Source organism: Apaloderma vittatum, unplaced genomic scaffold (assembly GCF_000703405.1).
Source record: "Apaloderma vittatum isolate BGI_N311 unplaced genomic scaffold, ASM70340v1 scaffold4586, whole genome shotgun sequence".
NCBI lineage: Eukaryota > Metazoa > Chordata > Aves > Trogoniformes > Trogonidae > Apaloderma > Apaloderma vittatum.
In genome coordinates this window covers 60,259-83,798 of record NW_009722207.1, presented here as the reverse complement: position 1 = coordinate 83,798, position 23,540 = coordinate 60,259, and the positions used below count along the sequence as shown (strand labels likewise).

Sequence of the window (23,540 nt, the reverse complement as noted above, 5' to 3'; positions counted from 1 at the left end):
AGATGCTCGCTTTCCTTCTTACAGAGAAGCCCTCTGAGGGGGATCAGCCCAAACTCAAATGCCCAAAGCAGAGTTCCAGGCATATACTCAGTTAAATCTCATGTTTTTTAATGTGTTCCCCCGATTTTGCAGCACATGGCATTAATAAACTGTTTCAGCGACTGCTAGGCGCCTGGTGTGTGTACCCAGAGCACTGGATGTAGGGCTAGACCAGGTCAGCTTTGGGTGGTGCAGAGAAAGCCCTGAGAATTCATAGGCTGGGACAGAACAGTTGCCCAGAGCCTGAATGGTTAAGGGGCATAAGGGAGTGGGGATCTGGTGCCAACTCCGTCTCTCGGGAGGGGTGGAATTTGGCCCTTGCCCAAATCCCCAGGGGAAGGAAGGGATGGAAGAAATTTCAGCAAAACCCCATCTCTTGATCCCTTCCTCCCAGCTCCTGCTAAGGGGGATTTGAATTCTCCTCCCTTTCTTCTTGGGTTCCTCTTTTTTTTTCCTACCTCTTCTTATTTAAATGGACTGATACACACACAATGAAAACTCAGTGGGCTTTTCAGAGAATATTTCAGCCAACAAATGCAGTCTTGTAAGCTATTTGTTAGAGTATGTCTTAGTAAAAGCTAATGCCTTACAGTGGTCAGCCACCTCTCTCTTGCTGTTATAGGCATGTGTTTCATATCGCATTTCAGATTTCCTTAGAGTCTTACCAGTGTTTTTTGGATTTTCACTGATGTTAATCACCTCATAGTCATTTAATGTCACGCTGCATTTTTCTCCAGCTCTGTAAGTTTTATCTAGAGAGAATATACACTGACCTGACAGCCTGTACATTTATTTTTCTCATGAAAGTGCTGTATTTTTTTCCTTTGGTAATATAGTTTGATGCCTTATACATGTAACGTGCTGTTCTTTTTAATTGCTTATTGTTATTAATTATATAGTGGTAACATTGTTGGCTTGAGACATTTTGCTGTAAAAATACATCTATCATTATTGTCATTGGAGATGCGTTAAATTACCCAAGCTCTGTCTGGAAATGTATGCTTCTCTAAATTTCCTCAGTGAAATTAAAATGAGGGTTAAATCAAGTCTTTCTTGTGCCTCTTTGCCTCCAACTAGTTTTCATGCCCCTTTGTCTTGCTTCTGCTTGCCACCTCTTCCCCTCTATCAGCCTTTTCAGTCTACCCTCATTTTTCTTTATCACTGCTACTACACCTGTTCTCCTTGCCCAACCAATCTTTGCCTGTCAGTGATACATCTCTTTTCAGCCAGCTCTTCTCTGTTTGTTCTACTCTGTGGTTTTTTTTCTTCTTTTCCCTTATTATTTCATGCTCATAACTTCGCTAGTCTGCTACCTGAAAGTTCACTGGAAGGGGCAGAGGACTGTTCTTGGGTACCATTCCTCCATTGCTAGCATAGTGGGAAATGGTGTCTTTGCTTCAGTGAGTAATTAGGTTTGAAGAAGAGTTGGAATATATGTATAAAAGTGGAATTTAGAAGTTTTAAAAAAGCCAACACACAAACATGTAACAAATGGAAGAAAAATAACTAATTGGCCCTCATTATTCTCTTATCCACAAATGAAGAACTTTTAATGTAGAAAGCCCAACAGCTGTTTGTTCAGCTCAGTGTGAAGTCTTAATACCAGCAGAGAAAGTGGAAAGGAGAGTGGAGTAGGTTTAGAATGAAGTCTGTTCCTTTTTTTCATATGTGAGCCCAAAGCTACTTGCTTGCTTTATAGCAGGATCAAAGAGAGACAATAGGGAAAGGTTAATGTGAATTAAAATTGAGTTTTCTTATGCATTCCTAAATATAATAGCAAACTAAGTCAGACAAGCAATATAAATAATTCTTTATTTTAAATTAAGCTCTATCATTTTAATACATTGCTGTATTATTGCCTAACTGGCAAAGCAGTTTGCTCAGGTGAAAATAATCTAATTAAATGCCCTGTTGTCAGCATGGACCTGAGGGCCTTAATGGCCCAAACTGCTTCTTCCTCTCTGATTTTTCTGAGAGCTGGGAATAAGGAGATTGAGGTTAAGAGAAAGGAACTCAGGAAGTTGATACACCCCTAAATGAGTTTAAGATCAGGATAAATAGTGTCCCTCACCTAAGCAACAAGATACCAAATAACCTTTGACTCAGGCATTCAGATCTGAAAGAAATTATCAGTAGTATCTGATGTATTAGGAAATATAAGGAGTACTGTTATTTCTTCATGCTTTCAATTCAAATATCCAATAGTACAGGAAAGCTCTATCCTATCCTATCCTATCCTATCCTATCCTATCCTATCCTACTCTTCTTTTTTTTCCATTTTCCTTTTTTCTTCCACTTCTTTTAAGAGTAAAGAGGCAATTCTTTGTAGGTGGGATAAACAGCATTCCAGCATTTGGAGACTTTATCTTCCAGACATCTGATGGCTTCATGCCGGAAGAAGGAAGGCATCTCTGACCCTTTCTGCATACTCAGTACAAAAGAAATACCTGATAAGAGCTGTGTAGAAAACCTACTGATGTTCCACAGTGGTGTAGAATTAATATCAACACTTTCCTCCATGCAAAAAGATGTCTTCTCTAAATTTAGAACAGGTTTCATGTAGTTTATGCAGCATCCTCTCCTAGTTTAACAAACTGTGTTTTCTTTGTGCAAAGCTTAAAAGTAGATACCTGTACTTCCACTGGTTCCAGAAGTCCCAGATAAGTGGGCATTACTAGCAGGCATTTAAAACCAAGTAACTGAGAAAGCTAGTTCTCCAACTTGTTCAGAAAGCAAAAATAAGAAAAAAACCCTGTAGCTTATACAGTGTACAAAAATATTCTTGAATGAGCAAGCCTAAAAAAGCCAAAAGTATTTTACTTTTATTTTACTGTTCTTTATTCTTTTGAATACAAATGTAACATTTTCATTAGGTTTTCACCTACAGTTTGATTAAGTTGTTAATAACTACTTTGCTCCGGCAATCACTGAGCCATTCAAACTGTAATTTGACTTTACTAGAGAAGATTTCATAGAATCATATCATAGAATGATTTCGGTTGGAAAGGACCTCAGAGATCATCTAGTTCCAACCACTCTGCTGTGGCAGGGACGTCTCCCACTAGATCAGGTTGCTCAAGGCTCCATCTAACCTGGCCTTGCACATTTCCAGGGATGGAGCATCCACAACTTCCCTGGGCAGCCTTCTTCCCTAAATTTACTCTAAACCTACGCCCTTCCAGCTTCCACCCATTAGCACCTGTCCTATCACTTCAGGCCCTTTTCTAAAGTCCCTCCCCAGCCTTCTTGTAGGCCCCCTTCATGTACTGGAAGGCCACTATAAGGTCTCCCTGGAGCCTTCTCTTTCCCAGGCTGAACAAGCCTAACTCTGTCAGCCTGTCCTCGTAGGAGAGGTGCTCCAGCCCTCTGACCATCTTGGTAGCCCTGCTCTGGACTCGCTCCAACAGCTCCATGTCTTTCTTGTGTTGGGGGCTCCAGAGCTGGATACAATATTCCAGGTGGGGTCTCACAAGGGCAAAGTGGAGGGGCAGAATCACCCCGCTCGACCTGCTGGTCACTCATCTCTTGATGCATCCCAGAATACGGGTGGCTTTCTGGGCCGCAGGCACACACTGTTGGCTCATGTTGAACTTATCATCCACCAACACACACAAGTCCTTCTCCCCAGGACTGCCCTCAATCCACTTATTGCCCAGCCTGTATCTGCGCTTGGGATTGCCTTGACGCAGGTGCAGGACCTTACACTTTTGTGTTGGAGAGAAATAGGCTCTTAGCTCATGGAACATAACAAAGAAAAACTCAGTTCTGACCTTAATTCTAACACTTTGTTCATAAGGATGGGCAGATTAAGCAGAGTCTGATTCCTCATCGACTGGAATTTAATAAAAGAGTTTTCATTCTCTGTTTGCAGTGGGAAAACAGACATTTAGCAGCTCCAGAGTTTGGTTTCTTTGTTTGTAATATATAGATAATAATCTGTGTCTCACTGTGCAGTGTATGGATGGAGTGCTTGACCTTGCACTCTTTGACAGAATTTAGACCCACAAAAAGTCTAGACAAGAGTCTCGTAAGACGGGACGCCTGTTCCCCTGAGCTAGTTATGCCAGCATTTGAAGGATCAGTCTCCAAGTTTTAAATCAGTGTTCACTAAGTGCTTTTTGAAAAGGTAAACGTTGAGCTGGATCATCTGTCTACAAATAACTCATAGCACTCAGCTTATTCCTACTGGTTTAAATTTCTTTTTATATCCCATGGTAAAATTGTTTCCAAAATAAGCTCTATCACGTGGGATTTTATTGCAATGATGGAGTGTAACCTTGTAAAGTGTGTAGCTACATGATGCAACACAGACTTTTTTTCAAACAAATTTTAATACTTTTTCCTGGTGCAGTTACAGACAAGAAGGAGCAAATTACGCATTTCCCATCAGTTGGTGAACAGCCCTGTTGCTGAATTCCTGAACTCTCTCCTGGTAGAGAGTTGCCTGGAAAATGCTGTTCTTTGATGGAGAGGGCATTTGCTGTATTTAAAACATTCTTACTTGAGCTGAAAACATGACAGTTATTAAGAAATAGACCCTGCCAGTTGCCCTTCTTTTATTTTCACCCAGCCTCACCGAAGCCAATTTGTGGCTTTAATAGAACATACAAGGCACATGGTAGGAAGACTTCACTTACAAGCAGCCAAAGTGAGTGCAACCAAGCAAAAAAGTGAACAGTTGGTGAAGTGAAATGCATCCCTTGCTTCAGACAAAAATACAGTGGAAGGAAAGATGCAGTAGACTGGCTTTCCCTTAAGCAGATCTAATTTCAAAATCTGGCCCTGGAGAGATGAACTTCTGCTTTAATTGAGGAGGTGGATCCCAGCTCTTTGTCACTCCATCAATCAGCACCCTTTGTTGTAGCTTTAGCAGTAGGCTGCAGAGGGCTGCAGTAGGATTTATATCCTGCATGTTGAACTAGGCTTCCTAACTGGTGCTGCTCAGTCGATGTGACCTGGCCACAGCAGCACAGTACAGATCCTGTCCTCCTCTTTCTGATGCTGGCCAGTATCCTTCAAGGCAGGGTCATAGCTTGGTCTCAACGTTTTCGCTTGGGAGGCTGTGGTTGTTGGTGACTCGAGTTTAGGATTGTTGATTGCATCTTTTCCACTTCAGTCATGGGCAGAGCATTTGTTGCCCAAAAGCCATTCTGAACTGAAGAAAAGCGAGGAGAGAGATATTGTTCAGGTTGTAGCCTGATGTTTTGAGTTTCCCAGTCTGTAGCTAACATTGTGACTTTGGTTAAAATTGGTATTAAGAATAAATACAGACCACCATATAGGCCTGCCTACACCAGTAGTAGTGTGTGACATGAGAGGGAAATGCAGAACAGTGCCAAGAGGGTTAGGAAGATACTTCATTCCCCCACCCTCCCGATTCCAAACACGTGGTGGTCTGCCCTGGACACTGCAGGGGAAACAAAGGTGTACTTCCATCTTTCCATCCAATCTTCCTTCGTGTTCCATCATAATTGAACCATTAGTTAGGATGTTAAAAAATTTTTTTTCCTGTGGTAGGTTCTTCTCACAGCTGTAAATTCTAGCTGTATTCTTTTTTCTGCTGCAAATTCAGGCTGCATGCTTTGCCTTTACTGTGTCTCCTTCTTTATAACTATATTTCCACGCTTTTCATGGCAGCTTCCAAAATTCACACCATGGTAGATAATGGTTTGGGGGTTTTGTTTTGTGTTTTTTTTTTTCCTGGGGGGAGGCATTGCGATAGTGTTCGAGAAATTGAAAATGACAGAAGCCCTATTACAATCGGGGAAAAACCACAAATGTGGTGCTGGAGACTTCAGGCACTGTTTCATTTCAGCTTCCAGTCTTGGGAGAGGTGTTATGTGTTCCTTAGCAGGTGAGGATACTTTTCATGCACTTACTTACCATAGTGGACCCTGAGACTGAATTTTGGGCAAGAATGTGATTGTCTCTAGTGGCACAGAGAGACTGATGAGTGTGTGGGTGCATGGCCGGTAGAATTAAAAAGATGCGGACAAACACAGCACTATAAGCTAGGAAGCACAGGTGGCTGTATACTCTGTAAATTATAGTGTTGTTACACGATGTATTTTGTCCTTCCCGGGTTTTCACTGTGAGATGTTGTAGCCGAGGGGTTAGCTGTCATCCATAGTGTTCCTTCCTTACTCCTTCAGATCTCTGGCTTACAAATGTGTGCTGCAAAATTAACTCGGGGAAAAGTGGAAGCAAGGTGAAGAAGGAGAAGTTGGTTTAGGGCCATGGTTTGCTTGGTAAAAAAAAAAAATATAAGGAAAACACGTTGAATGTGGGAGCTGTGCATGCTTTAGAACTGAAAAAAAATACAGGGACTGCAGGCCATTTCATTCCTGTGCTGTGTGTGGAGGGCAGAGTTTACACTACTTCTTAGCAGATGCTTTTAAACGTGGGCCAAGCCTCGTGATGATTTACCAGGAGGACATCATCATCTTTGGACCTTTGCTTATAGATTTATTCAGAGTAAAAGGCAGAAGGACTCTTCTGGACAATCTCGAGGGTGAATAAGAGAAAGAGTTACTTATAAACTGTTACAAATTGGTACTCGGTAATGGCTGTAGTGTTGCTCAGACAATATAAGAGGGCCCCCAGTGGTTACCAACTTAACAGCTGCATGTAAGTCAGCCAGTGAACATTTGCTTGTAGCTGCTTTAGTTTTGTTTTTATTGAAGAGCAAGAAGCATAAACATGGGACACACAGTCTAGAGGCTACTTAAAGGGTTTCACTTGTTTAAAGTGTATATTGAAATGTCAGGGCCTTCCATGAAATCAGCAAGTCATGCGATGGGTTGGTAGCACAAATCGGGCCAGGTCACCTAAAGCAGTGCCTCAAGTCGGGGTGCAGGTGGGGGGATCTTGCCTGCCGTACAAGTCACCCGGTAACTCTGCAGCGTGGGTAACCAGTGCAAAGACAGAGGATCCCCAAATGTGCATTTATGCTCATCACGAAGACTGATTTTGTTTGCTTTTATAGCTGGTTATCAAGTTAGTTGCTGAGGTAATAGGCTGCACCTCAATTAAAATCTACCTACCTCCACTGAAACATTTAATATTTGTGTAAATATTAAACATTTATATGAATATTAAATGCATTTATTTAGAATTGATTCATGTTTACATTTTCCCATTATCTGAATAAAGATTACAAATGGAAAGTAATTTACTTATGCAGAAATTCTGCATGCATCAAACTCATTTCTCTACCAGCAGTGGGTAAGCCTTCGTCATCCGTGCTGCAAGATCCTAGCTATGTCCAAACTCATATCCTAACCACGTAAGGGCAACAGTAAGCAGCAGTTCAGTGCTGTACAGTGGGCACTTTGTTCTTGCCTTCCTTATGGAGTTGTTGGATCCATAATGTGAAGGACGTGCTGACTTGTTTTACGATGTACCACATCAGGGAATGCAGTACCGAGTTTTTTGTTAGATTTGGAAAAGTGCAGGCTTTATAGTAAAGGTTCATTTCTTTTTCATCATTCAGCTAACTCATTTGCACTGTAATGTACTTTCCTATTCTTCCTCCTGATAGTTGCTGCTTTTATACCTATTTCGCAAGCCATATTTTTAGTCTAATCCATACAGCAGTTGTCTAAAATTCCATAGCATTGCTTATTTCTTACCTATAACTCTTAATAAAAAATAGGGCTGTGCCAACCTATTATATCCTTAATAGAATATTCTAATGGTTATTAAATCAATTGACTCTGAATCTCACTTTAATAAATGAGTCAGGCAGTATTTTCCAATTACTGTCAGCCGCCACCTTTCCAAAGAGCAGATTATTTTGATTGAATTTTTTAAAGCTGTTCAGCACTTTTTTTTATTTTTTTTTCCCTGACTAAGAGCAAAGAGCAGTAGCTCTGTTCTGCAGGGAAGGAGAGCCTCTTGGACTGTATCTGACACTGCATTCCATTTCAGATTTATCCCAAATGGAAACTGAAAATGTGACATTTCACCAGTCGTTTATTTATTAATGATATCATACTTTGCACTTCCATAGCACCCTATCAAATTGTTTGCTAACCACGAAGAGTTAGAACAGAGGCCGGTGTGTAAACAGTCTTTTGCATCCTCTTTCAGCATCTGGCGCCTTTGCAAGAGCTGCCACACCCTGGCTCTTTCATGCCAGTGGAAGATAAAGCGCTGGCTGTGCTTTTAAATTCTCTATGGAGAGCACAGTACAGGGAAAAAGCCTTGTTCCCTCATCCTTCTGCAGTGCTGTGTGACCCAAGCAAGCAGGCAGTTGTGTGCTCAGACATGTTATCTTAAACCTTTACAAAAGCAGATGGCAGTGATTCTGGATTCTTCTGTGTATGGTAGATAGTCCTGGACTCTTCTCCAGCTCCATGGAGCAGCTGTATTGAAAGTCTTAAGGGATACTAATTAGGTCAGCCTATTAAAGTAGAAATTAAAAATTAACACTTCTTTAAAGATGAGTAGTCTTGAAAAGCACAGACCATACTGTCATGCCCAAGGTGGTAAGAGTAAGTCAGTGTCTGAGTTTGGAACAGAACCCAGCACTCTTGGCTCTTCTGCCAATACTGTAATTTAATTAAATTTAAACCATGCTGGTCTCACGTTCTTGAATTCAAGGACTGGAACCTTGCCTTTTGTTCCAAGGATGTAACACAGAGCAGGTATGTGCATAAAATGTGTAAAAAAGATTGTGAGGGGAGGGGTTTATAACTTCATGAACAATAGGACTTAGGAAAAAAAATGTTCTATCTGTTATACAAAAGTAGTCATATTTTAAATACAGTCTTTAGAACTAGGAGACTAAAAACATTTTATTTTTAAGAGACAGCGTAGATTCTGCACAAATTGATGTCTCTTGCCTGGGGAAGTTTCCTATCTGCCCCAGGCGAGTGGGTGAGGGGATTTTTCAAACCCTGCTTGTAAGCCTTTAGGAAAATTGGATTTGCAACATACAGGAATCAAAGTAGTTTTGATGTTTGTGACCAGGAGATCACTTCGGATCTCAGTGATATGGGAAATACAATAGGGTCACATTTAATGGGGTTCAGTTCTTCCTGAACAAGTACAAATGCTGTGTAACTAAAATTAGTTTTGCTTCAGCATTAGGAGTGTTTGTCTTTCTTCCTACTTCTTTCTTATTAACTAAGGTAATGGGAAGACGAAAAAGCCTTCTCTGTCTTCTGTAGCTCCATAGAAAATTATTTCTTTTTAGGAAGTCTTTCTCCACTGAAATGTTTGAAGAGCTCCCTGTTCAGTGTTCCCTTACTCAAGAATGATTAGCATGGTTCATTTACACTTGCCTACAGTAACTCTGTGATTTGAGAATTGGCATTGATTATCTTGACCTTGACATGTGGAAGATCCTGAGATGGAGCTCCCTTTGTCCTAATTCCTTTGACTGTGTGTATCAGCACAAACAGTTTGATGAAGAAACTTCACCCTACAGGCTTTCTAGCTCATGATTACCTTTTGTGGGGAGTTCCACTGTCTTCAGAACCACTTGTTTGGTAATGACCACTTTTGGTAATGATCTGGATGCAGGAGAAATGATCTGATCACATATGACATTCTGTACACTCCCTCTCCCCCCAAGTCCAGAGGCATTTATGTGTGGTTTGTTGAGCCTTCCTCCTCTTTTTAGTATGTTGTTCTGCAGCTTTGCCCACAGCTGTGGGTTGCTGCCTGTTGGGAGAATGCAGCATAAAACCTGCTTTGCAGGGTGCAGCCATCTCTCTTAGATGTAGAGACCAATGCATGTCAGGATCTTTTCCCTCATGTTCCCCTTAACAGTGCCTGCACAGGCCATACTTGTCTTCTCTCAGCAGTAGCAAATGCAGAACACACTGGAAGAGTTTGTCAGTGATAGTGGAAAACTCCCAATCCGACGCAATTCTTGAGAATCCACTAAAATTTTCCCACCTAAGGAAATAGTTAGCATATATTTGATAAATGGTTGCTAATTTATCTATGGGAAGTTACAAAAGGTGTCACATACACCTAATCTGCCCCTGGGAGTCTTTTTCACAGAGCATGTTCAGCTGATGATACCTGACCTTCAGTCTGTCTGTCTAGATGGGACATGCTTCAGCAGCCTGTCTCTCCAGAGAGGCTGTGGTGGCAAAACAGCTGAGACTGACCTGAGCCTTTTCCTGAGTTTGGGCTGACAGCCATCCTCAGTGGATCCAGCTATAAATTGGTGCCAAGTTAGGCAGGCTGGGAGTCAGAAGCAGCAAAATTCTGTCTAATGCAGGCAAACAAGGAGTTGCTCAGTGGCAATAGTCTGTGGGCATGGGATTGCCGGGACCACTGACCTTTTTCAGCTGATTCCCAGAGCAGGCCTGGCATTCCACACCTCTCTGATAGCTCTTCAGCACATGGAGGCAGGCAGGAACACTGAACACTACCTGAAGGAAGGATTGGGTTGAGAACGAAGGAAAGCCTTCGGTTTGCTGTGTGAGCACGTGGGTGACACTCAGCTGTGTTTTTCTATACCCCTGGCCCCACTCTGTTGCACTCAGACTGACAGGAAGACAGGAGAGTTAAAAAAATGGTCACATGCCAATGTGTCCATTTTAAAGAGACAAAATAGGGTCCTGTGTTCCTCTCACAGTCGCTATGTGAAAAACATTTTACCATGAAAGGCAATGCAAGCACCGTATACACGAACATTACAGTAGTTCGATGTTCGGAGTCGAGAGAGATCCCCAGTTCTCAACTGTCGGAGTAGACATGATTTTAGCGTGTTTTTACTCCAAAGGAGACACTCCATCACTCGACCTCAATTTTGTGTAAGTCTTTTGGCTTTATTGGTTTTCATCTACCCCTTACCTACTCATTACAAAGAAGTCTGATGCCTCTTAAAAAAACAGATGGTAGTTTTCAGTAGTCCCACCTGCAGAACAGCCACCACCACCCAGCTTAGCTTGTGCTGTCTAAAGCCCAGAAACCCCTACCCTTTGCTAAAGACACCATGACTTACATGAAGGCTAAATTTAGCCTTTGGGCTAATGAGAAGTGAAAGCTGAGGGCTGGCACTGAAATTTTTTCAATTCTGATCAGTGATTAAGGATCATTTTGAGAGGGCATGTGGTCCCACTCTGCTACACAAGCCTCACGTTGTGTTTCCTTTACCTTGATGGGGAAGATTGTTGTGTGGAGTACAACACGTTGTCTCTGCTCTCACCATCTCCAGCAGCTGCCAACCGTGAACGTCTGTTATTGTGGTGTCTAATGTTGGCAGGTAGCCCTCTGTTCGGCAGGGGGTAGGCAGCCTCGTGTTCAGGTGTTCGGGGCAGGCAGTGCCCTCTCCTAAATCACTCCTTTTCACCTCAGAAACAAGAGGGAGCCATGCCAGTCGCCAAGCGTTTCATTCCCGCTTGATTTTTAATAATCAGATACAGTATTTACCTGCGAGATCAGTGCTACCCATGTAGCACACCGGTGACATACAGAAGGACCTTTTCTAAGCGGCGCTGTGGGAATTGAGGCCTCTGCAGCAGGGCTGGAAGCCACTTCTTACCTAGCAACTGTTTCTAAGTAGGACAGCCGATGACTGCCCTCATGGCGGAGTGGATGAATCCTGCAGCACCCTCAGGAAGGGAACCTGGTGCCAGGCACCAGCCGGCCTTGGCCTTCGGAGGACAATGGGAGGAAGCAGAGGAACAAGCAGCGGGGGAGTGGGAAGGGTTTTAAAGCTGCAGGACTTTGACAGGAAAGCTGCGTCAGGAGGCACACGGGGACTTTTCTGAGCTGTTGGAAGGAGAAATGCAAATAAAGGGAGAAAAAACAACACCCTAGGATTGTCAAAAAGGGAGGTGGGAAATCCTGTGGCTTGCAAAAGGTTTTGCATATGCCCCTGGGACAGGAAACGAGGAGCAAGAGTGATGTGAGGGTACAGACTACCTTCCCCTCTCACTTGCGTTCCAAGAAACTCCATGTCAGCCAGAGTGCCGAAAATGCATGCATTTGTGGTTCTTAGTCGTGGTAGATGAGATGATGTGGATCAGCATTAAATTCCTCACGCAATGTTTTGCAAGTGCACTAGGTCGTGATGAGGTGGCTCTGCTAAGAGATGATGTTTCAGGTCCTACTCATCATTTCCTACTAAAGTCTAATGCTCTGCGTTCCTGTTTGCTGCTAATTGTATGTGCACAGCCTGTGCTTTTAATGCCCAGTTAAGCTTTGTACATTCTGAAATCTTCTAGGTAAGAGAACACTTCAGCAACTGTAGGTGCTGAGGGGCATCCAGGTTCCTGAGCTTAGGAAAGCAAAAAGTCCGTTCAGTTCATTGATCGTGTTGGACTTGCTGTTTGGTAAGAGCTGTGGTGAATTTCACATTTCCTTTGATTTCTTCTGCAGATGAAGGACTGAACCATGAGTGCAAACTCTGCAATCAGACATTCGACTCTCCTGCCAAACTTCAGTGCCACCTGATAGAGCACAGCTTTGAAGGCATGGGGGGCACCTTTAAATGCCCGGTGTGCTTTACAGGTAGGAGGCCATCACTGCTTGTCCCCAGTCATGCTCTTAGCTTGTGCTTGCAGAACTTCACTTACAACTGTGTCATGTGCTGGCTTTAGGTTGGCTTTAGGAGGGAACATTACATTTGTGCTCATTAGTAATATTGATTAGAGATTGTTTAGAAAGTTTGAGCTCCTTGGAAGGTCAGACATCCATCTGTAAGAGCTGTGTTTCAAGCTCTCCTATCGGAAATTTGAGATTTTATAATTACAGAAGTGGCAGTTTGTTACCTTTCACAGTATCACGTTCATTACCTTCATGTTCCAAACTTGCCAAGGTTAAAACTGCCCATAAATTTGTGCTTTAGAGCTACAGACATTTCATCTAAAACAATATAACTAAGAGCAGAACTTGACCCCACGGGCAAGAGCTGCTAGGAGGAGCCTGTGCAGCAACATTCTCTTCTGATCAGGTAAGAGAGCCTGGTTGTGTGTCTTTGCTGGCTTGTGGTGAGAAGAAAACACCCTTGTAATGTGCTTTTAAAAGCAAACCATGCCATCTTGCCACAAGTTCTGCTCTCCCCTGACACAAGTCCAAGTGTGGAATAATCCTTCCCAAGTCAGTGGTGTTATTCGATAGTAAAAGCCAAGTGAGAAAATAACTTGACCCAATAGGGCTAAGCACGGCAGTGTTTGGGCCATAATGAGGAACAGAAAAATGCTGTTGTTGGAAATGAAAACACATTAGAAGGATGCCTACAGAGTTGTTGTGAGTTTTTTAAGGACTTCTTAATAGAACATTTCATAAAATGATAACCTAAAACATCAGCGTTAATATGTAGCTTACATGCCCAATTTTGCTTTACAAGATGAAAATCAAAGATAATCACAAACATGACAAAACACACTTTGGGTATTCTCACATCAATGGCATGCTAATTCTGGAAGCCATTCAAGGTTTCTGTTCTCCATTAATGGGAGTGAAGGGTTTTCATTGATAGGCAAATAGACCCTTTAATACCTTCATTTTACTTCTCTTTGTTTGGCAGCTCCCCTCCCAATAAAACCTAAGTGTGTGCTACAGAGGAAAATTAAAGTTGAATTTTTCATTTCACAGATACAGTGGCTGGTGATGATTATTACCTCACTGTGTTCAGGTTTCACACATTTCTGTGGGTTATAAAATTAAAAAAAATACATAGTTCATCTTCACTGCTTGTCATAGTAATGTCTGAGCATGAATAGTACTGCCGTAAACGGTTTGCCTGTTAGGCGTCTGTGTTCAATCATTCTTTCAGCTAGGTGCTTTTTTGTATTTTTTTTTGTTTTATTAACAATTCTACATTTTTTCCCCTGTCTTTGTATGCACGTTATGATGTGATTTTTTTTAGTGTAACACCACGCATCTTTGATTTCCAAGTTTGGTGGAGTTATAAACGCAATGTAAAAACTTACATATGTAAGGAGTACCCACTGACAGTTCTCCTTGTGCCTGTGCCAGTAGCCTTGTAAGATATGTTAAAGAGTATGGAGATAAGTCGATTCCAATCTGTGTGAAACACTTTTTCCTTTTTGCTGATGGGGTAAATAGACAACAGGCATTAATCATAAACAATGGTGTTTTATTAGCAATATGCCATTAAATTATTTCAGCACGTCTTGCTAGAATATTAACAAGAAGTAAAAATCAGCAATATAAGTTTTATGTGGAAAATGGAATCTGATCTTTTTTTTCAGGGTAATGAGAAATGTGATTAAAATGTATGACTCAGAAGAACAATATTCTGATGGTTTTTGTTGCCTTGCAATTAGAATAATTTTAATGATTAGGAGTGGAGTCAAAGTCAAATGCCAGCATCTTTAATAAATCCTTTCCCTGCCTATACAGATTAATATTGTAGATGCAAACTTTTTTAGGTCACAGTGCACCAGGCATCCATCAGAAGTCAGTGCTGCCAACCCAAACACTGCCTCTGGCATATACAATTTAATTATTAATAGTATGTCTCCTAGGTAAACTGTTACACAGTCTTAGGGCCTTGTTTTGTAGTCATTAAAATTGAACATGTTTATATTATTGAAACCCTTGCATTCAGTGTGTAGGCAGAGTTGATCTTAAAGTATCCAAAGAGAATTTACCTGCAGTTCTGTTTCACATTTATAGACATTGCCCCAGTGTAGCTGTGGGATATGATTTTTAGCATTAACACATTTAAATACAGAGCTGTTTGTTAGCTTTAACTCTAGGTACACAGAGTAAACAGGACTTTGGCATCTATGCTTTTCAGACCTGTTGGTTGCTGGGAAATAAGTTTTGTATGTGTTCAGTCAAAGTACAGTAAGCATGAAGAAATAATTCTTAAGAGAAAATGCCTTTTTTTAATTCTTTAAATTTGAAATCTAGGTTGGTTGTTCTGTTAGAGCCTTTTTTTTCTTTTTCTTTTTTTTTTTTTAAACCAGACATCTGTTTCAATTGATTCATTTTAGAAGAAGGATCACCCTTTGTAGATAACATTCATTGGTACCCGTTGTAGCAACAGTGTAATGTGAAATCAGAGTGTGCCAGCCTAATTTTACCTCTTGGAATTGCTGAGTGTTAATGGGAAATTGTTTGTAAAAAACTCTTCACTTGCAATATGAAATAATTAAAAGCTTTTTGTTTGTCTAATATTCCAGTGTTTGTCCAAGCAAACAAGTTGCAGCAGCATATTTTCTCAGCCCATGGACAAGAGGACAAGATCTATGACTGCACACAGTGTCCACAGAAGTTCTTCTTCCAAACAGAGCTGCAGGTACCACACTGGGGGTTACAGTAGCATTATGTATTTGGTAGCTGATTTCAAAGCTTTGCTTGCCATGTCCTCCTCTGATTCTTGCTCATCATCAGGGTGGGAATGAGGGAAGGAGAAGAGAAATTGCAGGTGATTCAACCCATGCTGCTTCAGAAAGCCACCTGATACAGAACTGAGTTTTGGGAGCCACCTTTGGATTCGTGCTCTCCAGGTTGTTGCAGCTTAAGATATTCTTAAGGAGAGAGAAATGACCATCCTGTTTTTCTGTTTGATATCCATAAAACATTTACTCAAGCACTGAAATGTACAGTAAGTGCATTCCTTTGGCCCTAAAGGTGAAAAGCTAGCTGAAGTAGGACTGTTGGGATGCAGGAAGCGGGGAAGTAGACAGAATTTACCTAGATTGACCTGCTGGCTATTTCCCATAAATACTGACTTGGTGGGGGTCAAAAGAAAGGGTCAAATGAATGGAACACTGTCTTCTTGTGTAGTGTTGTCAGACTTGTAATGATGCTATTTACTAATGATAAACAGAAGGATAGAGAGGAAGAAATAAATGTTGAAAAAGATCTTACAATAATTTTGGGTGAAGGGATTATATGATATATATTAACATTCTGCACTGCTTGCCTTGCAGTCAGAAGTGGTGGTGTCTTATTCCTCATGTGGTGTTACACTTTAAGACGGCAGCAGAAGGTTGATTCTAAATTATATTGAAGTATTAAGATAGGTTGGCAGAGGAAAAATGTTCAGGGTCTCTAATGGTCTCTAGGGGTGGAAAAAGGAGAAGTATTTGTATGGTAAGGCCTTTCCTACATTGTCTGCCGTGTGGCTTTTATTTGGAATGAAGAGATTTTTCAGCACTTAAGGTTTTTCAGTAGTTTCTTACACTATGAGACTCCATCTCTCGACATCCTTTGACTGAGGTGTCCCCAATTAGTTTTGCTTTGGACCAGAGCTGGTTTTCATCTCATCAACACAGACAAAAGACTAGTAAGTCACGCGCACACATATTCCCATTTAGTATTTCATTTACTGAACGTTTTACATGCTGAAAACCTGATGTTAGTGTTTGGCATGATGAAATGAAATATTTCTTTGAAGAAAAAGGAAATCAAAGGATTTAAACCGTGCATGAATTCATTGTGTGAGAGATTGGTATTTATATTGATTACACTACATTTTCTCTTCTCTAATTTCTTTCTGCATGAAAGCAACATGGAATAAAGCCTTTCTTATAGCCTTCCTTACCTCTTTCTTGGTGGACCCCTAGGTCGTGAGGGCTCCTGTATAAACTGCCATACCATACCTATAACACCCCAAGGTGCCTGTGCTGTATCTCTCCCCAATTTTCAATAGATCCAAATCTGTTCTGTTTAGTCTGTACCAGGCATTGCATGCAAACTCTGACGCGAAGTGGAAGAGGAGTACAAGGGAAAGAAAATAAGAAGTTGGAAAAAAATAAAAAGTTTAGGGAAAAAGACACTCATACATCGTGAATGGACAGAAGGAGGGAAGACTGAGTTTTGAAGTCAGAAAATGATCTAAGTTGTGTAGGAAGCTATTAGACTTGTGAGAAAAATAAAGGAGAAACTGAGTGGAATGAGGAAAGGTTGGAAACTAATTTTGTTGAATGTGTTTCTTTCACAGCGTGATTTTTGTAGAAACATTTTCTTGGAATTTTTTGGTCAAAATACTTGTTGAGTGTTTTTGCAAAGTATTTCAAATAAGGTGAAACTGCTTTTTCATTAAAAAATATTTAAATATTTTTGGCTTAATGATTTTCACAAATTCTGTTGTTCATGACTGATTAATCAAAATGAGGAAGTAGGGAGAAGTAGGGACATCAGCAATTTCTGGAAAGAGAAAGGAGAGATTTTTAGGGAAGAAAGACCAAAAGGAAAAAAGGAAAAAGAAAACCTCAGTAAGAGAGAAGGTTCAGGTATGCAAAAGACAATTATGGAAAGAAAGAAATGGGAACAAGAGGATAAAAATTTGTTATACTAACCTAATTCAGACTGCCTTTTACAAAGGCAGAATAAGTAACTGATTTCTGAAGACGAAAAATATACAGAGATCCAGGTGTAGCTGTGGTGGGTACCATCCCTTACTAGTCTGTTGCTGTAAAATATGCTTTTGTTTCAAAATACATGCAGTCCCAACCAGCTGCCTTCAGCATTTTTATCATAATAAAAGTACAATGTTTTCCACTCGAAATTCATCCCTACCCAAGACTGAGGGCAAGATTTTTCTCTCTTCATCTAAGCCTAGTTCATTAAAACTTCAGCATAACTGAGGCACCTCGTTTTCTGTTGAAGGGCACAAGAAGGATGTCACGACAGAGAGACAAATTATGCTCTACATTGGCTAGGTGACAACCAGTGTGTTGGTTGTTCCATGCTGCAGAAGGCTCTTAATAGACCACATCTCCATACCCTTAGAGACAGCCTCTCTCTGGCTTATCTACACTTGCAAAAAGGAAAAAAGTATTCATTTTCTTATTCACTTAATTCATTGTTTATTATTTTAATTAACTTGGGTAGCCCCACCCCAGCTGATAATGCCTTATATTTTAAAAAATGCAGTACCATTGTGCCATTTGCATTTATTTGTTGGGATCACTGGCTTTCTGCTCTCACCTCGAGTTACCTACCCAGGCTAGTGAAAGGGCAGCAAAGCACCTAGGCAGAGCAGTGAGTACTGAGCTTTGGAGTCCGCTTTTGTTGAAAATACATTGATCTCGAGCCTACTCTCATTTAAAACCTATTCTAGACGACATCGCTTTGTTCAGGCTATCTACCAGCAGAAGCAGTGGAATCTTTGGCAAGTAGCCTCCAGGTTATGTTTCTCTATCCTTTCACATTACCCTGGTTTGTGTTGGGGCTTGCATCATACGACTGTGTTTATTCGCTCTGTCAGGAACGGCTCCTTGCTTTTAATTTAAACATGCATCTGAAGTGCATCTCACATGCATGAGAGATGCTAATCACCTCAGATTAGAAGCCACAGACAGCGCTCCATGGCTGTAGGGCAGAGTAAGAACATGAACAAGGTAGAGCAGAGCAGAACACAATAGCATAGAAGCCCTATCCACATTATGGTACAGCTGGTAATTAAAGGGAATGAATTCAGAGATACAGAAAATAAATGCCTATAATGATGCTTAATTTCATGTTTGGCCGAGTGCTATTTTTTTCTTAATGTTTTCTGACTCCTGTTCCAGGAAGAGTAGGCTATAGGAACATAAGAATCTGCACATACTATGTTCATCTCACCTTGGGGAAGTCACTATCCCCTCATTACCTATCTTCTCAACGCAAAAAACAAGTAGGTCTCTCTTTAGAGGTTTCCATGGTTTCACTCCAGGCCCCTTTTAGGAATGCAAGACAATCCCATAGGATCACATTCTAGTGAGAACAAAGAGTAAATGACCGGTCCCGAAAATCAAACTTGCAATGCATCACTCAACCTCTAAGTTGAAATAACGAGATTTTACAGGAACTTGCTCTTTGTTTTAAGATCATCTCCATAGCTCGCCCTTCTCCAGCCTTTGACCCTTCCTTTAAATGGCTTCGTGATCCATAGTTATTGAACTATCTTTAAATTTTTGGAGATGCTGCTTCATAGAAAGGAAGCAAATGAAAACCTTCTGTAGCAGAAGCGTATGCTTTAAGAGTGTTACAAGTTGTGAATTTTCATACTTACATATTCAAAAAGTCATGTGGTATATTTATGCTTTTGAAATGAAGTTGAAAAAGTACATTCCTAAAAATGTTTATTTTTAGAATAGAAAGCTTTTAATAAGACATGCTTAATACGATAAGGCCTTTTCAGGAATAGACTTGTAACAATAATTAAAATTGGAAATATATCCCATCTAGGTATCAGATAAGGAAGCTGCAAAGGGTTATACAGTGGCTAGATGTCTCTCAAAAGGTGAAAATCTTCTAACTGAACACTTGGAGTGTGATCATACAGTTCTCTGTACAGGGTGGATATAACTAAAACACTCTTCTCCATCTGTCATCCATAATACTGAACTTATAATTAATAACAAAGTAAAGAAACTTACGGCTAATTTAATACTGAATTTTCATTTAATAATGGTAAAGTAATTCGTGCTGATTAAACCTTCCCTTTCTTGTCCTCATGACATTACCAGTTCTCGTTTCTCTTGCTTTAGTCTTTGGATTCAGGATTAGGTGCTTGAATGGTGTTTGCGCTTCCCTTGTCCCTGATGAGGAGTAGACACTCCTTTCCTATTTCCAGTCCTAGTCCTTCCAGAGTCAACAGAACATATAATAGTGCTTGTGGGCAGCAGTGAGACACTCTTGTAGGGTGTTACCCTGAGTGCGTGGATTCGTTTTAGATTTTTTCTAGGTATTGCTGAGTCAGAGAAGTACTAACGTCCAGTAGAATTGCTGAATAATTGTACAGGTTTTATCGGTGTTTTATAAGTGATAATAGTTCTGAATATGACGCTAGCAGAGATTACATGACCTCTCAGGACCATTTTGCCCAGTACAAAAACTGTATCTCTTTTTGGTGAATTAGAACATTTACTTAACACTTTGTGACTAATAATTAGTTGCCCATGGGGTAGTTAAGTGTCTGTGCTTAACAGACATGAAAACTAGGGCAAGAAATAATTGAATCAGCAGTTGCTTCCCATCTTGTTCAAAAGGGACCTGGCCTCAGTGATTTGTGCCCCCCCTGCTTCCAGTCTGGACTCCATCCACGCAGAATACCTGGGCGTGAAGCCATCAGCCTCTAAGACGTCCCAGCTAGTACAGAGAGCTGCAGCACTGTTCCTTAGTAGCAAAGGAGACTAGGAGCATATTCAACGTGCTCTCTTGCTATCTACACTGCCTTCCTACATGTTTGTACAGTTGTGCTCTGAGACAATCCTTAATATTCTTGGTGGACTGGGTCCAGAACGTCTCAGAGATCACCTGAGAAGCTCTTACCGTTTGGTAACAGCACAGTAGCTGACAGCCCTGCTTTGTGAGTGTTTTTATCAGAGAGCTGAAGCTTGTTTGCACAGAAGCTAGAACTTTCTCACAGACTGGCATGGGAGCATGGAACAGACTTCTGCAACAGTTAAGTATTGTTGTGAGTGTCCTGAAGATACACTTTTAAGAGTAGGGTGCACCTAGACGTGCAAAGGCTCCCTTTTCTCATATAAACATCTACCTGCATGTAGATTTCTAAACCTTCCCCAAAATCCCAACCCACGCAACAGAGCTCTTCCAAAACAAGACACAGTTCCTTCCCCAGGGAAAGGATGAAAGAAAGAATGAAGCACTCATAGCAGATGTTACTCATGTCACTTAAAACAGCAGAAGAACAGTCTCAGCTCCCAGTGCAAGCAGCAGAAGCAGAGTGGGACATAGGCAGTGTAGAAGAGTTTCCAGAAGTCTTATGTAGCTTTATGAGTGTCCCTGTCTGGCTTTCCAGTTTTAACATTTTCATCTTCCAAGGTTAGGACTGTCGAAACTAATCTTCCAGTTTCTTCCTCATTTCTTTAAGGGTTAAACTTTCCAAAGATCTCTGCATTGTAAAATGCTCCCAAAAAATCTCAGCATTTTAAAATGGCCTTTAAAATACCCTTGACCTGAGCCAGAGCAGAGCTAAGCAAGCTCTAGGCTATTTGAAGAACTAAAAGACTTGACCGAGACCTTTAGCAGAAACAGTAGCAGAGCTGGGATTCAAACACTATTCTCTCATTTGGGGGTCAGCTAGAGAAAACTGGTAATTAACCTGGGCCGGGGTTGTCTCCTTGTGGCAGAGGCCTTCTGGGGCCAGTCGGGAAAGAGACCGGTGTGGGAATAGCATCGGCCATAGCAGCAGTGGCACCACTGCCTCCATATAGGATTGTTTTGCCAAGGTCCCCACAGTAGTTGAGTCTGTCTATCATATAGGTCCCAACAGTGAGCCTTCCATGACAGCAGGAGAGACCATGAATAATTTATACTCTTTACACAAAAACAGGGACAAAACTTTCAAACCTGCAGGTAAAGTTAGATTTTCAAGGATGTTTTCTTCACAAAGAAAAGACCTCAAAACATTTTTTAAGGGAAAGTGGAGATTAGTTCTGGCATTTCTAGGTCCCCAAACTCTTAGGGTGAGGAGTGGAACACAGATGCTGGCTTTCTGGGCCCCAAAGGCCAAGAGCCAGCAGGGAATAACTTCTTGAAAAGAAGCCTACCTGAAATCCAATTAACAGTCAAAGCTTTAGGCCAACATTTTCAAACTCAATGGCCTATTTCTGAGAGGGTGCTGAGCACCTCTAGCTGCAGTTAAGGCCAGTGCAAGATGCTGGTGCTGAGTACATTGGGAAATCAGGTCAGAAATGCCTGAAGTTAGGAATCTTGATAAAAGCATAGGTGCTGAGCAGCCATAGCCTCGTTTAAGATTTCAGCAAAACACTTTTGATGCCTAAATACAGGTGCCACGTTTGGTAATGTTAGCCTTAGCCCTTAGCAGGCAGTCAGGTTGCTTTTTTCAGAGCAAACACCTAGAAGTCAGGAGAGCTGGATTCTGTTGTGAGGTCGGGTGTTAACTTGTTCTACTTAACCACGCATGCTCTCCATGTCGTGTGTGAGAATGATGATGATAATATGTGTGCCAGAGATACTATGATTGTAATTAATGCCCGTGTTTCGAGGGAACTAGCTCCATGCATTACAGTATTACTAGTTTGAGTTCTTTTTTTCCCAAGCCCTTACTATGCTTTCTGTTTCAGATAGATATGTGGATATTAGTGTACACCAGTATGTGCATTGAGTATTCTCCTATGTCTTCTAAAGATTTAAAAAATTCAGACTTGTGTTCCTGAGACTTGAGATTTCTCTCTAGAAGGGGGAATTATTTTCTTTACAAATTTTCTCAAAAAGGCAATCAAGAGAAGCATGGTGGAGGCACTCATGCAGTGGCTCTTTAAAGACATACCTTCAAAGTGTTTCCCCTGCAAGTATTTTGCTTCAATGTCAAAGTTTAAATACCCAAAAAAATACTTTGAATTCCCTTCCAGTGCCCCTTCCCTCCTGAGGATCAAGGTGTGTTATGGCCGTATTAGATTTCCATGCAGTAATTCTTTGCTAAATAAAAAATCTCCAAGTTCAGAGCTTGTGAGTTCACCCACCTTTCATAGGCCTATTCAAATCTAAACACTCCCTGTGGGTTGTTTGTTAGTTCATGAATATTTATAACACATTGCAAACCTCACCAAGCCCAAAGTGCCAGAGGTTTTCAGGGACCGATTTCGCTTAACAGCGCTTGACAAAGATGAACTTAGTGCTACTAATGGTTCTTATTTGTCTCCATATACTTCATATACTTATAACTCTACATATAACAGTCAGCCTGTGAAATTTTCCACACTTTTCCCTGTACATGAGCAGTAAACAACGTGTTCACGACATCCCTTATACATTCCCTGAGAGAACTTTTCTTAAACTTCTGGAGCAATTGAATCACAATTGTGAGTCTGTTTTTTTCAGAATCTTGAATGATATCATTGACGAAATTACAGAATTAACTGACAAAGACAGTTTAGCAGTTAAGTGGTAAATATTGTCTTCAAATACACCATTTTAATCTTGAAAAGAAATTCGGGCTTAAAGAACAGTAAAATGGCGAAGCATTGGAAGCTAAGTATACTGTCCAAAATAAGTACTGAGCTACACCCACAAAGTACCCGTACAAAAATAAACAAAAATGTGTATTCTTTCTCTTTCAAGGGGGACAGAATCATAATTAAATGTGTATGTGCTTGAACATATGTAGCTATTTGCCTACTCTGTCCTGTTTATGCTCTTGTATGCCTGGATTATTTTTGTAAAATGTAAGTATTTATTTTCAAAAAACCCCAAATGAACAGCAGCAACAAAAAAAGATTAACCCATAGTTTGCATCTGTTCTCCCTGTTGCCTTGTATGGTCGACATTAAATAGATTCTTCAGAATCAGGTAATATAGTGCAGTTCATAATCTGTGAGACTGCAATGACTGTCATGTAAATATGTTCAATTAAGTTTGTTGTCTCCAATTTGAAAGCAGCATGAAACTGTGACAATGAGAAGATAAGCTCCACTGTTCGTTTTTCTTTTTAAATGTTGATTCTGAAACGTATCAGTGACATTACACGTCAACAGTAACATCAGGATTTCTGATTGTTTTAGCAAATGAACCAGTGAGGTGTCCGAGTTTTCAACCTAAAGAAGCAAGTGGCTGCAGAAAGAAAAATGCACAGAAAGGCAGAA

At 40.9% G+C, this 23,540-nt stretch overlaps 1 protein-coding gene across 1 annotated transcript in view; it reads left to right on the top strand.

Moving 5' to 3' along the window:
• Positions 1-23,540, top strand: part of ZNF521 (zinc finger protein 521) — a 209,275-nt gene that overhangs the window by 166,535 nt on the left and 19,200 nt on the right. Inside the window, exons 5-6 of the mRNA XM_009871678.1 lie at positions 12,385-12,516; positions 15,162-15,277. Of these exons, the coding sequence (XP_009869980.1) occupies positions 12,385-12,516; positions 15,162-15,277 (248 nt within the window). The remainder of the gene's footprint in view (positions 1-12,384; positions 12,517-15,161; positions 15,278-23,540) is intronic.